Source organism: Pristiophorus japonicus, chromosome 1 (assembly GCF_044704955.1).
Source record: "Pristiophorus japonicus isolate sPriJap1 chromosome 1, sPriJap1.hap1, whole genome shotgun sequence".
NCBI classification, from domain to species: Eukaryota; Metazoa; Chordata; class Chondrichthyes; family Pristiophoridae; genus Pristiophorus; species Pristiophorus japonicus.
In genome coordinates this window covers 314,840,785-314,856,726 of record NC_091977.1, presented here as the reverse complement: position 1 = coordinate 314,856,726, position 15,942 = coordinate 314,840,785, and the positions used below count along the sequence as shown (strand labels likewise).

Sequence of the window (15,942 nt, the reverse complement as noted above, 5' to 3'; positions counted from 1 at the left end):
CCCCCTCCCCATTCCCCCCCCCAGCCCCTTCCCCCATTCCCCCCTCCCATTCCCCCTTCCCATTCCCCCTTCCCATTCCCCCTTCCCATTCCCCCTTCCCATTCCCCCTTCCCATTCCCCCTTCCCATTCCCCCTTCCCATTCCCCCTTCCCATTCCCCTTCCCATTCCCCCTTCCCATTCCCCCTTCCCATTCCCCCTTCCCATTCCCCTTCCCATTCCCCCTTCCCATTCCCCCTTCCCATTCCTCCCCCCCCTCCCTCTTTCCCCCCCTCCCTCTTTTTCCCCCCTCCCTCTTTTTCCCCCCTCCCTCTTTTTCCCCCCTCCCTCTTCTTTCCCCCCCTCCCTCTTCTTTCCCCCCCCTCCCTCTTCTTTCCCCCCCCTCCCTCTTCTTTCCCCCCCCTCCCTCTTCTTTCCCCCCCTCCCTCTTCTTTCCCCCCCCCCCTCTTCTTTCCCCCCCCTCCCTCTTCTTCCCCCCCCTCCCTCTTCTTCCCCCCCCCCTCTTCTTCCCCCCCCCTTCCCTCCCTCTTCTTCCCCCCCCCTTCCCTCCCTCTTCTTCCCCCCCCCTTCCCTCCCTCTTCTTCCCCCCCTTCCCTCCCTCTTCTTCCCCCCTTCTTCCCCCCCTTCCCTCCCTCTTCTTCCCCTCCTTCCCTCCCTCTTCTTCCCCCCTTCCCTCCCTCTTTTCTTCCCCCCCCCCCTCCCTCCCTCTTTCGCCCTCCCTCTCCCTCTCCCTCTCCCTCTCCTCCCCCTCGCTGTCAGAATCACAGACATTGACAGAGTGAGAGAGAGAGAGACACACACGCTATTGGAGGGCTCCCGGTGCTGCAGTCGGTGAGTAGAAACTTAATTATTTATTGATTGATTTTTAAAAACATTTTAAGTAATTTTTTTGATTGATTTATTTATCATTTATTATTGATGATGGCTTTTTATTTGTAAAAGTGATGTGGTTCATGTTTGTCACCTTCCCTCCCCCCCCCCCCCCCCCCCTCCATCTCTCTTCCTTACGCCTGATTTTCTAAGTGTAGGCAAGATTTTTCTGACGTACAAAAATCTACACTTACTCCAAACCAACTTAGAATGGAGTAAGTTTTCACTGCCTAAACTTTCAAAACAGGCATAAGTGGCCGGACACGCCCCCTTTTGGAAAAAAAAAAAATTCCAAAATGAAACTGTTCTCACTGACTAGAACTGGAGCAAACTAAATGCCAAGAATTGCAATTTCTAAGATACCCCATTCTAAACCAGTTGCTCCAAAAAAATAGGAGCAACTCAGGCCGAAACTTGACCCCACAAAAACTGACTGCAAAAGCTTCTATAGATATGTGAATAGAAAAAGATTAGTGATGACAAATGGAGGTCGCTTACAGTCAGAATCAGGTGAATTTATAATGGGAACAAAGAAATGGCAGACCAATTGAACAAATACTTTGGTTCTGTCTTCACTAAGGACGACACAAATAACCTTCCGGAAATACGAGGGGACTGAGGGTTTAGAGAGAAAGAGGAACTGAAGGAAATCCTTATTAGTCAGGAAATTGTGTTCGGGAAATTGATAGGATTGAAGGCTGATAAATCCCCAGGGCCTGATGGTCTGCATTCCAGAGTACTTAAGGAAGTGGCCCTAGAAATAGTGGATGCATTGGTGGTCATTTTCCAACATTCTATCGACTCTGGATCAGTTCCTTTGGATTGGAGGGTAGCTAATGTAACCCCACTTTTTAAAAGGAGAGAGAAAACATAGAATTATAGACCGGTTAGCCTGACATCGGTAGTGGGGAAAATGTTGGAATCAATTATTAAAGATGTAATCGCAGCACATTTAGAAAGCAGTGACAGGATCGATCCAAGTCGGCATGGATTTATGAAAGGAAAATCATGCTTGACAAATCTTCTAGAATTTTTTGATGATGTAACTAGTAGAGTGGATAAGGGAGAACTAGTGGATATGGTGTATTTGGACTTTCAAAAGGCTTTTGACAAGGTCCCACACAAGAGATTAGTATGCAAAATTAAAGCACATGGTATTGGGGGTAATGTATTGACGTGGATAGAGAACTGGTTGGCAGACAGGAAGCAAGGAGTAGGAATAAACGGGTCCTTTTCAGAATGGCAGGCAGTGACGAGTGGGATCCCGCAAGGTTCAATGCTGGGACCCCAGCTATTTACAATTTACATTAATGATTTGGACGAAAGAATTGAATGTAATACCTCCAAGTTTGCAGATGACACGAAGCTGGGTAGCAGTGTGAGCTGTGAGGAGGATGCTAAGAGGCTACAGGGTGACTTGGACAGGTTAGGTGAGTGGGCAAATGCATGGCAGATGCAGTATAATGTGGATAAATGTGAGGTTATCCACTTTGGTGGCAAAAGCAGGAAGGAAGAATATTATCTGAATGGTGATAGATTAGGAAAAGGGGAGATGCAACGAGACCTGGGTGTCATGGTACATCAGTCATTGAAAGTTGGCATGCAGGTACAGCAGGTGGTGAAGAAGGCAAATGGCATGTTGGCCTTCATAGCGAGAGGATTTGAATATAGAAGCAGGGAGGTCTTTCTTACTGCAGTTGCACAGGGCATTGGTGAGGCCACACCTTGATTATTGTTTGCAGTTTTGGTCTCCTAATCTGAGGAAGGACATTCTTGCTGTTGAGGGAATGCAGCGAAGGTTCATCAGACTGATTCCCGGGATGGCAGGACTGACTTATGAAGAAAGACTGGATCAACTAGGTACTTATTCACTGGAATTTAGAAGAATGAAAGGGGACCTCATAGAAACATATAAAATTCTGATGGGATTGGACAGGTTAGATGCAGGAAGAATGTTCCCGATGTTGGGGAAGTCCAGAACCAGGGATCACAGTCTAAGAAACATAGAAACATAGAAAATAGGTGCAGGAGCAGGCCATTCAGCCCTTCTAGCCTGCACCGCCATTCAATGAGTTCATGGCTGAATATGAAACTTCAGTACCCACTTCCTGCTTTCTCACCATACCCCTTGATCCCCCGAGTAGTAAGGACTTCATCTAACTCCCTTTTGAATATATTTAGTGAATTGGCCTCAACTACTTTCTGTGGTAGAGAATTCCACAGGTTCACCACTCTCTGGGTGAAGAAATTTCTCCTCATCTCGGTCCTAAATGGCTTACCCCTTATCCTCAGACTGTGACCCCTGGTTCTGGACTTCCCCAACATTGGGAACATTCTTCCTGCATCTAACCTGTCTAAACCCGTCAGAATTGTAAACGTTTCTATGAGGTCCCCTCTCATTCTTCTGAACTCCAGTGAATACAAGCCCAGTTGATCCAGTCTTTCTTGATAGGTCAGTCCCACCATCCCGGGAATCAGTCTGGTGAATCTTCGCTGCACTCCCTCAATAGCAAGAATGTCCTTCCTCAAGTTAGGAGACCAAAACTGTACACAATACTCCAGGTGTGGCCTCACCAAGGCCCTGTACAACTGTAGCAACACCTCCCTGCCCCTGGACTCAAATCCCCTCGCTATGAAGGCCAACATGCCATTTGCTTTCTTAACCGCCTGCATGCCAACTTTCAATGACTGATGTACCATGACATCCAGGTCTCGTTGCACCTTCCCTTTTCCTAATCTGTCACCATTCAGATAATATTCTGTCTCTCTGTTTTTACCACCAAAGTGGATAACCTCACATTTATCCACATTATACTTCATCTGCCATGCATTTGCCCACTCACCTAACCTATCCAAGTCACTCTGCAGCCTCATAGCATCCTCCTCGCAGCTCACACTGCCACCCAACTTAGTGTCATCCGCAAATTTGGAGATACTACATTTAATCCCCTCGTCTAAATCATTAATGTACAATGTAAACAGCTGGGGCCCCAGCACAGAACTTTGCGGTACCCCACTAGTCACTGCCTGCCATTCTGAAAAGTACCCATTTACTCCTCCTCTTTGCTTCCTGTCTGACAGCCAGTTCTCAATCCACGTCAGCACACTACCCCCAATCCCATGTGCTTTAACTTTGCACATTAATCTCTTGTGTGGGACCTTGTCGAAAGCTTTCTGAAAGTCCAAATATACCACATCAACTGGTTCTCCTTTGTCCACTTTACTGGAAACATCCTCAAAAAATTCCAGAAGATTTGTCAAGCATGATTTCCCTTTCACAAATCCATGCTGACTTGGACCTATCATGTCACCATTTTCCAAATGCGCTGCTATGACATCCTTAATAATTGATTCCATCATTTTACCCACTACTGAGGTCAGGCTGACCGGTCTATAATTCCCTGTTTTCTCTCTCCCTCCCTTTTTTAAAAAGTGGGATTACATTGGCTACCCTCCACTCGATAGGAACTGATCCAGAGTCAATGGAATGTTGGAAAATGACTGTCAATGCATCCGCTATTTCCAAGGCCACCTCCTTAAGTACTCTGGGATGCAGTCCATCAGGCTCTGGGGATTTATCGGCCTTCAATCCCATCAATTTCCCCAACACAATTTCCCGACTAATAAAGATTTCCCTCAGTTCCTCTGACCCCTTTTATATCCGGAAGGTTGTTTATGTCCTCCTTAGTGAATACTGAACCAAAGTACTTGTTCAATTGGTCTGCCATTTCTTTGTTCCCCGTTATGACTTCCCCTGATTCTGACTGCAGGGGACCTACGTTTGTCTTTACTAACCTTTTTCTCTTTACATACCTATAGAAACTTTTGCAATCCGCCTTAATGTTCCCTGCAAGCTGCTTCTCGTACTCCATTTTCCCTGCCCTAATCAAACCCTTTGTCCTCCTCTGCTGAGTTCTAAATTTCTCCCAGTCCCCAGGTTCGCTGCTATTTCTGGCCAATTTGTATGCCACTTCCTTGGTTTTAATACTATCCCTGAGTTTCCTGGATAGCCACGGTTGAGCCACCTTCCCTTTTTTATATTTACGCCAGACAGGAATGTACAATTGTTGTAATTCATCCATGCGGTCTCTAAATGTCCGCCATTGCCCATCCACAGTCAACCCCTTAAGTATCATTCGCCAATCTATCCTATCCAATTCACGCCTCATACCTTCAAAGTTAGCCTTCTTTAAGTTCTGGACCATGGTCTCTGAATTAACTGTTTCATTCTCCATCCTAATGCAGAATTCCACCATATTATGGTCACTCTTCCCCAAGGGGCCTCGCACAATGAGATTGCTAATTAATCCTCTCTCATTACACAACACCCAGTCTAAGATGGCCTCCCCCCTAGTTGGTTCCTCGACATATTGGTCTAGAAAACCATCCCTTATGCACTCCAGGAAATCCTCCTCCACCGTATTGCTTCCAGGTTGGCTAGCCCAATCTATGTGCATATTAAAGTCACCCATTATAACTGCTGCAACTTTATTGCATGCACCCCTAATTTCCTGTTTAATGCCCCCACCACCATCACGACTACTGTTTGGAGGTCTGTACACAACTCCCACTAACGTTTTTTGCCCTTTGGTGTTCTGCAGCTCTACCCATATAGATTCCACATCATCCAAGCTATAATGTCTTTCCTAACTATGGATAAGGGGTAAACCATTTAGAACTATGAGGAGAAACTTCTTCACTCAGAATTGTGAACCTGTGGAATTCTCTACCACAGAAAGTTGTTGAGGCCAGCTCGTTAGATATATTCAAAAGGGAGTTAGATGTGGCCCTTACGGCTAAAGGGATCAAGGGGTATGGAGAGAAAGCAGGAATGGGGTACTGAAGTTGCATGATCATATTGAATGGTGGTGTCGGTTCCAAGGGCTGAATGGCCTACTCCTGCACCGATTTTCTATGTTTCTAAAAAATTAAACGGGCATTCGCTTGACAGAAGTTGGTGTGCCAACAGGTGCCCCTTTCCTGGGGATTCGTACGATCTTGATAGATCGCAAGTTCCGGGTTTTCGCGTATGTGCTTCATGTGCGGAAACCTGGAACTTGCGCGGCACATGCGCACCTGTAGGGGCCACAAATTACAGCCCATGGTGTCCAAATACTGGCACGTTCTGAAATGAACAAGTAAACAATCAATCTTTTGGTACTATATTATCATATCTTTACAGGGTTATGATTGACATCTATTATGTGAACTGCAGCAAAGATCATTTGGGAAAGCTTATAGGCATGTGGTAAAATAAACTCTTGTGTGGTACAGATATCTGAACAGTTTCTGTTTACACAGTCACACGCTGACGGTCCAATTTAAGTGCAGGTGAGATTTGATGAGTCCCTCTTCAGGAACATGCTTTAGTTTCTCCTGAGGAGTGTGCATATCTGGACGTCATGGAAAATTGTACTCATGGGTGATGTGCAAATATTTACGGCTTCTTACCAGGCTCCTGGTTTGTGCATAGAGTTCCACCCAATTGTATTTGGCTACTATCTGGATATCTGTTGTACTTTTGAATATGATGTCTGTTCAATGTTACGCACATTCGCAGACAACAAGATTGCTATTATGGTCAAAACGCAAATTGTAGATACAAGTGTCGTCCTGCATTACTTTTGTGACTGAAAACCTATTGATTGGTAATTAATGTGTATTATCTGTTATGAATAGTAGATTTTGAGCTAATTAAAGCTCTTTGCTGTTGCATCATTTTTTAACATTTTTTGTTGTCTATTCCAGGAGTTAACCATTATGTTTCTTGTACAATATTAAATTAGCATGATTATGATCATAATGTCGCTTTAATATGTCTATGCAAAAAGCATTAGGAAAGAGCTTCCTTCGAAATAACATTAAGTTTAGCTCCACTGACCTGTTTTATTCATGTGTATTTGAGCCGAACAGACCAGGAATATCTCAATTTCAATCTTTCAGTTGCAGTAAGATAATTGATCTCAGCCAGAAGCAGAAGTGTCGGAGCCACAATTGGTCTTGGTGCCCTGGGTTAGAGCGGGGAAAATTGGACCTTGTTCCCCACTCCTACACACGATTTAGTGAGTCCTGCTGATAGTGTGTCTAGATACTGAGCAAGCATAGGATCGAGATCAAGTGATCCCCACATGGTGGGTACATGTTGTTGAATGATGGTCATTTGGTGAAGTACTGAATGCCCTCTACAGAACAACACAACCAGCAAGTAGCTGATGCCTTTAGGGGCAAGGGAAGAAAATTGGCGAGGAAACAAAAGGAATACCATTGATTTTATGCAACAGAATTCCTCTTGCAATAGATTCTCTGACCATTTGTTTGCAGCACAGCAAAAATATTGCACCCAGTGTTGTAATCTGATTTAAAGATCAATAATCCTAGAATGTTGCCTGTCAGTTTTAACCCTGTTTTGCAGTTGTAAGCAGTACTGACAAAGAATTGTTTTGTCTTAACACTGAGCATTTTATTTTTGCACAAATGGAAAATACTTTGCATTTATTTGATTGCAGGATGATAGTGAACCTTCTATCCATGAAAGTCTGGGAACAGAAAACACACTTTGGGCCAGCACAGTTGTAGCTTCTGGTGAGTGTTATTTGGTTACTCATGAGTCGTTACAGAGACAGCATATAACCCTTTGAAGTTTATGGCATTGTTTTTAAGAACATAAAAAATAGGACCAGCAGTAGACCATATGACCCTTTGAGCCTGTGCCGTCATTCAATAAGATCATGGCTGGTCATCAACCGCAACTCCACTTTCCTGCCCGATCTCCATATCCCTTGATTCCCCTAGACTCCAAAAATCTATCTATCTTAGCCTTTAATATATTCAGGGACTCAGCATCCACAGCCCTCTGGGGCTGAGAATTCCAAAGATTCACAACCCTCTGAGTGAAGAAATTCCTCCTCATCTCTGTCTTAAATGGCCTACCCCTTATCCTGAGACTATGCCCCCTAGTTCTGGACACTCCAGCCAAGGGAAACAATCTCTCAGCATCTACCCTGTCAAACCCCTTCAAAATCTTGTTTCAATGAGATCACCTCTCATTCTTATAACCTCCAGAGTGTATAGACCCATTCTACACAATCTCTCATCATAAGTCAACCCTCTCACCCCAGGATTCAATCTAGTGAAGCTCTGTTGCACCGCCTCCAAGGCAAGTATATCCTTCCTTAGATAAGGAGACCAAAACTGTGCACAGTACTCCAGGTATTGTCTCACCAAGGCCCTGTACAATTGTAGCAAGACTTCCTTACTCTTATACTCCACAACCCCCTTGTAATAAAGGACAACATGCCTTATTGTTTGCTGTACCTGCATGCTAGCTTTCTGTGTTTATTGCACAAGGACACCCAAATCTCTCAACACCAATATTTAAATGTTTCCCACCATTTAAAAAAAAAAAAAAATAGTATTTTAAAAAATTCTTCCGACCAAACCTTACATTTCCTTACATTATATTCCATCTGCTACCTCACTGCCCACTCACTTAGTTCTATATCTGTGTCCCTTTGCAGACGCTTTGTGTTCTCCTCACAGCTTACTATCCCACCTAGCTTTGTATCATCAGCAAACTTAGATACATTACATTCGGTCCCTTCATCTGGGCCGTTAATATAGATTGTAAATAGCTGAGGCCCCAGCACTGATCCTTGCAGCACCTCACCAGTTACAGCCTGCCATCCTGAAAAAGACCCATTTATCCCTACGTTCTGTTTTCTATTTGTTAACCAATGCTAATCCATGCTAATATATTACCTCCAATCCCATGAGCCCTTATCTTGTGTAATAATGTTTTATGTGGCACCTTATCGAATGCCTTTTGGAAATCCAAATATACTACTTCCACTGGTTCCCCCTTATCTACCCTGCTAGTTACATCCTCAAAAAACTCTAATAAATTTGTCAAACATGATTTCCCTTTCATAAAACCATGTTGACTCTGCCTAATCATCTAAGTGCCCTGATACCACTTCCTTAACGATGAAATTCAGCATTTTCTCGATGACTGATGTCAGGCTAACTGGCCTGTAGTTCCTTGTTTTCTTTCTCCTTTCTTGAATAGCGGTGTTGCATTTGCTACCTTCCAATCTGCTGTGACCATTCTAGAATCTAGGGAATTTTGAAAGATCATAACCAATGCATCCACTATCTCTGCAGCCACCTCTTTTAGAACCCTATGCTGTAGACCGTCAGGTCCAGGGGATTTGTCAGCTTTTAATTCCATTAGTTTCTTTAGTTCTTTTTCGCTACTTACATGAATTACATTAAGTTTCTCACCCTCACCATTTTAGGCATGCTGTTTGCATTTTTTACTGTGAAGACAGATACAAAATATTTTTTTTTAATTTCTGCCATTTCCTTATTCCCCATAATAATTTCTCCTGCCTCAGCCAAGGGACCAATATTTACTTTGGCTACTCTCTTCCTTTTTACATACTGTGGAAGCACTTGCAATCTGTTTTTTTATTTCTTGCTAGTTTTATCTCGCAGTCTATTTTTTTCCTTTTTATCAATTTTTTGGTCATCCTTTGCTGGTTTCTGAAATTCTCCCAATCCTCAGGCTTACTCCTATTTGCAACATTATAAGCTTGTTCTTTCAATCTAATGCTATCCTTAACAACTTTAGTTAATCATGGATGGATCACTTTTCCTGTGTAGTTTTTGTTTCTCAATGGAATGTATTTTTGTTGAAAATTATGAAATATTTCAATAAATGCTAGCCACTGCTTATCTACTGCCATACCTTTTAATCTATTTTTCAAATCCACCATAGCCAATTTGCCCTTCATACCTATGTAATTGGCTTTATTTAAGTTTAAGACTCTAGTTTCGGACTTGGGCAAGTCATTCTCCAATAAAATGTGAAATTCTATCATATTATGATCACTCTGCCCCAGAGGATCCTTTACTATGCGATTGCGAATTAACCCTGTCTCATTACACAATACAAGATGTAAAATAGCCTGTTCACTGGTTGGTTCCATGGCGTATTGTTCTGGGAAACTGTCCCGAATGTATTCCATGAAATCGTCCTCCAGACTACCTTTTGGCAATTTGATTTGTCCAGTCTATATAAAGATTAAAGTCCTCCGTGATTATTACATTACCTTTGTTACAAGCTCCTACTATTTATTAATATTCTGTCCAATGGTATAGCTACTGTTAGGGGGCCTATATACTACTCCCAGCAGTGTTTTCTGCCCTTTGTTATTCCTTATCTCCACCCATACTGACTCTCCTTCTTGGAACTTCTGAGCCAAGATCCTTTCTCTCTTGTCCATGTCATCCTTTATTATCAGGGCTATCTTCACCTTTACCTCCTTTCCCATTCTGCCTGTCTTTTCTAGACATCAAGTACCCTTGAACATTTAATTCCCAACCGTGGTCACCTTGCAACTACGTCACTGTAATGGTTATTAGATCAAACCTATTTATCTCTTTGTGCTACTAGTTCATCTATCTCATTACGAATGCTCCGTGCATTCAGATAAAGAGCCTTTAATTTAATTTTTTTACCATTATTCCCTGCTTTGACCCTATTCTCTGTTGCACTGCTACCATTAAATTCTCTGTTCCTTCCTGTCGCATTCTGCTTATTTTTACCCAAATTGCTACACTGCTCTAATGTGTTGACCTTTCTCTAGGTATCTACATTGCCCCTCACCTGACCCCTCCCCGCCCCCCCCCCCCCCCCCTTACACATTTTTTAGTTTAAAGTCCTATCTGCAGCCCTAGTTATTCGATTCGCCAGCACCCCGGTCTGAGCCCGGTTTAAGTGGAGCCCGTCCCAACGGAACAGCTTCCTCTTTCCCCAGTCCTGGTGCCATTGCTCTACGAATTGAAACTCCGTCCTCCCACACCACTCTATGGGCTCAATTTTCCACAGTATTTGCGCCATTTTTTTTGGAGCAGGCTGCTTTTTCTGGCCTAACTTAAAAATCCCCTGTTTCCCCAATCAATTTGCACCAGCGTAACTCATTTAGTTACGCTTTTTTTAGGTACGTTTTTTTTTCTCCAAAAGGGGGCATAACCAGCCACCTACGCCAATTCTGGCCATTTGGGGAATTTTGGCCAGCTGATAGTTATTCCATTTCTACTTGGGCCAGCGTATGTGGCCTCTTGAGAAAACCCTTGCGGAGAGTTAAAGAAATTGGCGCAGGTAAGTAAATCGGAGGCCATTCGGCCTGGGCTAGGGGCAGGAATCTGAGCGGAGCGGACCTGGATCGGCACTCATTCGAAACCGGAGAGGCTCAGCGGAGGAGGAAGCAAACTGACCGGCACTCACTCGTGGGCCACAGACCGGGAAGGCACTGCACTGGGGACCGGAGAGGCTCTGCGGGGGAGGGAGGGAGCAAACTGACCGACAGGCACGCACTCGGGGGGGCCACAGACCGGACCAGGGAGGTACTCACCACAGCGGACCAGCAAGGCACCTCACTCGGGGACCGGAGAGGGTTGCAGACAGCCGATCTGAAGGCTTGGTGCCCGGGGAAGGAGAGAGAGAGGTCACAAGACTCGTGGGGAGAAGGGGGCGGGGCGGGGGGAGGGGGAGGTGGCGGCTGCCTGCTTTCCTGCCGTTTTGAGCTTTAACTTTTAAGTATGGGGGCAATACTCACAATGACATACCTTGTGCGAGCGTTCTGCATCATGGTGCTACGTAGGAGACAGTTGATTAGAGCTCATCGCATCAGGAACATCAGAGCCCGTAGGGTGCTGGGCAGGAGGCCTTACCCACCTCGGGTATATCAAGATAGGCGTTTGTACCTGCACCTGAGTGATGCAGACTGTGTCAGAAGGCTGCGTTTCCACAGCGAAGTTGTCCGTGAGATCTGTGAGTTGCTGAGACCAGACCTGCAGCCGAGAAGCGTCAGGACTGCTTTGTCAGTTGAAATGAAGGTTACAGCTGCACTTTTATTCTATGCCTCTGGATCGTTTCAAGCTACAATTGGAGATGTGTGCGCAAACTTTCAATATGCAATACATGTCTCCACGGCTGCACTGTATGCGCGGAGGAATGACTTCAAGTTCCCTATGTCCACCCAAGCAATCCATGACAGCGCTGTGGGATTCTCAAGGATTGCTGGCTTCCCAAAGGTACAGGGCTGCATTGATTGTACCCACATCGCCTTGCGAGCACCTTTGGAGGATTCCGAGATGTTAAGGAATAGAAAAGGCTTCCACTCCACTAATCTGCAGCTCGTGTGTGACGACATGCATCGCATCATGTCAGTCGATACAAGATACCCTGGCAGCACCCATGATGCATTCATCCTACATGACAGTGTTATATCTGCCATGTTTGAGCAGCAGCCAGAAGGGCAGAACTGGCTACTGGGGCCTCACCACCTGGCTCATGATATCCCTACGTGTAACCCGGACGGAAGCTGACCGTGAATACAAAATGTCGCACATTGCGACGCGCAGCATCATAGAGAGGACCATTGGCATCTTGAAACAACGTTTCCGATGCCTGGACCATTCCGGAGGCTACTTGCAGTACTCCCCTGAGATTGTCGGTCAGTTCACTGCTGTGTGCTGCAAGATGACCGCCGAGGTGGTAGGTCCCGAGGGAGCTCACCCACTCCAAACAACTCCCACCAGCTCTCGGCAACTTTCAACCCCCCCCCCCCCCCCCCCGCCACCAGCTGTCAAAACCTCCCCTAACCAAATTGACCCTAATAGGGGGTCTAAGCACGTAAACCCAAACCCTTACCCCTTAACCTAGTCCCAACCCTGCGAGTCGCATGAGTTTGGGCCATTCGGGCCTACCTCAGGCTTCCCACCACATCGCCCATCGGCATCCTTCAGCGACCTCAGACGACCCACGACGAACTCTGGCGTGTCCCATGAGTTCAGGCCGTCCGGTCCTACCACAGGCTTCCCACCACATCAACCTCCGGCAACCTCCAGCGATGTTCCCCGGCAGCCTCCGGAGGCGGCGCCCTCGACCTGGACCTGGCTATCGGGCCTCCACCCCCCTCCAGCGACGATCGGAACACCTCCAGCGGCGGCGGATGGGCCTCTCCTCCACGACCGAGTCGAGGCCTGCTCGACGACGGCTGGACCTCCCATGGTGACAGACGACCTCCTCAGCGACGATTGGGTCCCCCTCTCCCACGTCGGCAAATAGCCTCCCCATGTCCTTCAGCGACGACTGGAGCTCTCCGTCCTCACATGCGACCTGGCTTCTGCTCCACCTCCAATATGTGGCGAGTACCATGGCTGTGACCACCCCTCCCCCTGTCCTTCCACCCTGAACCCCGGTGGGCCACTGACCGTCCTAATGCTTTCCCCCAACCCGGCCTCGGACCACCTACCACCAAGGGCGCTACCCAGCGCCGAGTCTGCGGCCAACATCTCGCTGTAGGCTACTAGACTCATATAGCAGTGCCTGGTCTCCAGTCGTCTTGGACCCCCTTGCCACTGGTTCAAGATCTGGCTCAGCTAAGCCTGTGTGGTAGCCGTGTGCAACGACCACCCCACGTTAAAAGAACTCACGCACAGGCATCTTCCACTCCGTTAACATGAAGTTCGGGACCTGGAACGTCAGGACCGTCATGAACAACCCCAACAGCGACAGGCTGGAACGCCGCACTGCCATCGTTGCCCGGGAACTTAGACGCTTTGATATCGACATCGCCGCTCTAAGCGAGACCCAGCGGGCAGGGGAAGGTCAGCTCAAGGAACAAGGTGGAGGTTACACCTTCTGCTGGAAAGGGAAACCAAAGGAAGAACGCTGTCGCCACGGTGTCGGCTTCGCCATCAGAAACGAGCTGGTTGATTGCCTCAAAGACTCCCCCTGCAGGGCTAAAGAACGCCTCGTGACTGTTCGACTCACCCTATCCCGGAACCAGTGCGCTACAGTCATCAGTGCGTACGCCCCAACACTGGATGCAACTCATGAGGCCAAAGAGGGTTTTTACACCAACCTCTCAAAAAATCCCTGTCCTGCGTCCCCGCGGGCGACAAACTGATCCTCCTCGGTGACTTCAACGCCAGGGTTGGCAAGGGCACAGACCTCTGGGGGGGCGTGATTGGCAGAGAGGGTAGGAAAAGCCAACTCCAGTGGTATCCTACTCCTGACAAAATATCTAGAGCTCGACCTTGTCATCACCAACACCTTGTTCCGCCAGAGGGACAAATACAAGGCATTGTGGCAACACCCTCACTCGAAACACTGACACCTGCTCGACTGTCATCGTCTGAGCCAGGGATCGCAAGGATGTGCGCATCACCTGCGCCATGACAGTAGTCGACGACTGCTGAACGGACCACCGCCTAATCCGATCCATCATCGACATCAACATAGCCTCAAAGCGGAGGGGGCAGCAGAAGCAGTGCAGCAAAAAACTCAATGCCGGAGCACTTAAGGACCAGCTAAGAGAGCCCTCTACAGCCAGCGCCTCACAGCTAACCTGGCGTGCCTTGACGACACCGAGACGCAGAATGCCCACAACGCTTGGTCTGTCCTCCAGGCCTCCATAACCAGTGCCTCCAAAGAGACGCTCGGTTACTCAACCAGGCAACACCAGGAGATCCAAAAGCTAATAGATTGCAAGCGCAGGGCATTTCTGAGACTTAAACAGCAACCCAACGCGGGAGCAGCAAAGCAGCATTAGAGACGGCTCCAGTCTGAGGTCCAACAAAAAACCTGGGACCTAAAGAACAGGTGGTGGATTAAGAAAGCACAGAAGATACAGCAGCTGGTCGACAACCATGATGTACGAGGATTCTTCATCGCAGTCAAGGCTACCTACAGGTCAAACACCCAAGGCCCCACCCCATTGCTGGCCAAGAACGAGGAAGCACTCATCAAGGACACCGAGGCAGTCAGGGCCTGCTGGAAGGAGCACTCCGAAGATCTCCTCAATCGAGACGATGCCTTTGACTCGAGTGTTCTCGATTCCATCCCACAGCATGCTACCCGCCACCACCTTAATGAGACCCCAACACTGCACAAGGTAGAAAAAGCCATAAGACAGCTTAAAAACAACAAGGCTACGGATACGGACGGAATCCCTGCTGAGGCACTGAAGTATGGCGGAGAGGCACGGCTGGCGCGAATACACGACCTCATCTCTCTCATCTGGAGGGAGGAGAGCATGCCGGAGGATCTGAGATGCAGTAATTGTGACCATCTTTAACAAAGGGGACGAGTCCGACTGCAGCAACTACAGAAGAATCTCCCTGCTATCAGCCACTGGGAAAGTCGTCGCTGGAGTCCTCCTCTGCTATCTTCTATCTTCTTCCCATGGCCAAGGAGCTCCTCCTGGAGTCACAGTGCAGATTTCGTCCCCTATGGGGCACAACGAACTTGATTTTTGCAGCACGACAGCTACAGGAAAAATGCAGGGAACAGTGCCAGCCCTTATACGTGGCCGCCTTCGACCTTACGGAGGCCTTTGACACTGTCAACTGCGAGGGTCTATGGAGCATCGTCCTCTGTTTTGGATGCTCCCAAAAGTTCGTCGCCATCCTCCGCCTTCTCCACAACGATATGCAGGCCTTGATCCTTACCAGCGGATCCACCACAGACCCAATCCACGTCTGGACTGGGGTCAAACAGGGCTGCGTCATCACCCCAACCCTCTTCTCAATCTTTCTCGGCGCCATGCTCCACCTCACAGTTAACAAGCATCCCGCTGGAGTGGAACTAAACTACAGAAGCAGTGCGAAACCTGTTCAACGTGCGCCATCTCCAGCCAGATCCAAGACCACCCCAACCTTTGTCGTCGAGCTACAGTACGCGGATGACGCCTGCATCTGCGCACATACAGAGGCTGAACTCCAGGACATAGTTGACCTATTTACTGAGGCATACAAAAGCATGGGCCTTACGCTAAACATCCGTAAGACAAAGGTCCTCCACCAGCCTGTCCTCGCCGCACAGCACTGTCCCCCAGTCATCAAGATCCACTGCACGGCCCTGGACACCGTGGACCACTTCCCATATCTCGGGGGCCTCCTATCAACAAGAGCAGGCATCGACGACGAGATCCAGCACCGCCTCCAGTGTGCCAGTGCAGTCTTCAACCGCCTGAGGAAAAAAGTGTTTGAAGACCAGGCCCTCG

At 47.5% G+C, this 15,942-nt stretch overlaps 1 protein-coding gene across 5 annotated transcripts in view; it reads left to right on the top strand.

The window, feature by feature from the left end:
* Window positions 1-15,942, top strand: part of atp9b (ATPase phospholipid transporting 9B) — a 468,699-nt gene that overhangs the window by 282,468 nt on the left and 170,289 nt on the right. For all 5 annotated transcript variants that reach the window (XM_070888575.1, XM_070888576.1, XM_070888574.1 and 2 more), the window contains one exon: window positions 7,375-7,450. In XM_070888575.1, coding sequence (XP_070744676.1) covers window positions 7,375-7,450 — 76 coding nt within the window. The remainder of the gene's footprint in view (window positions 1-7,374; window positions 7,451-15,942) is intronic.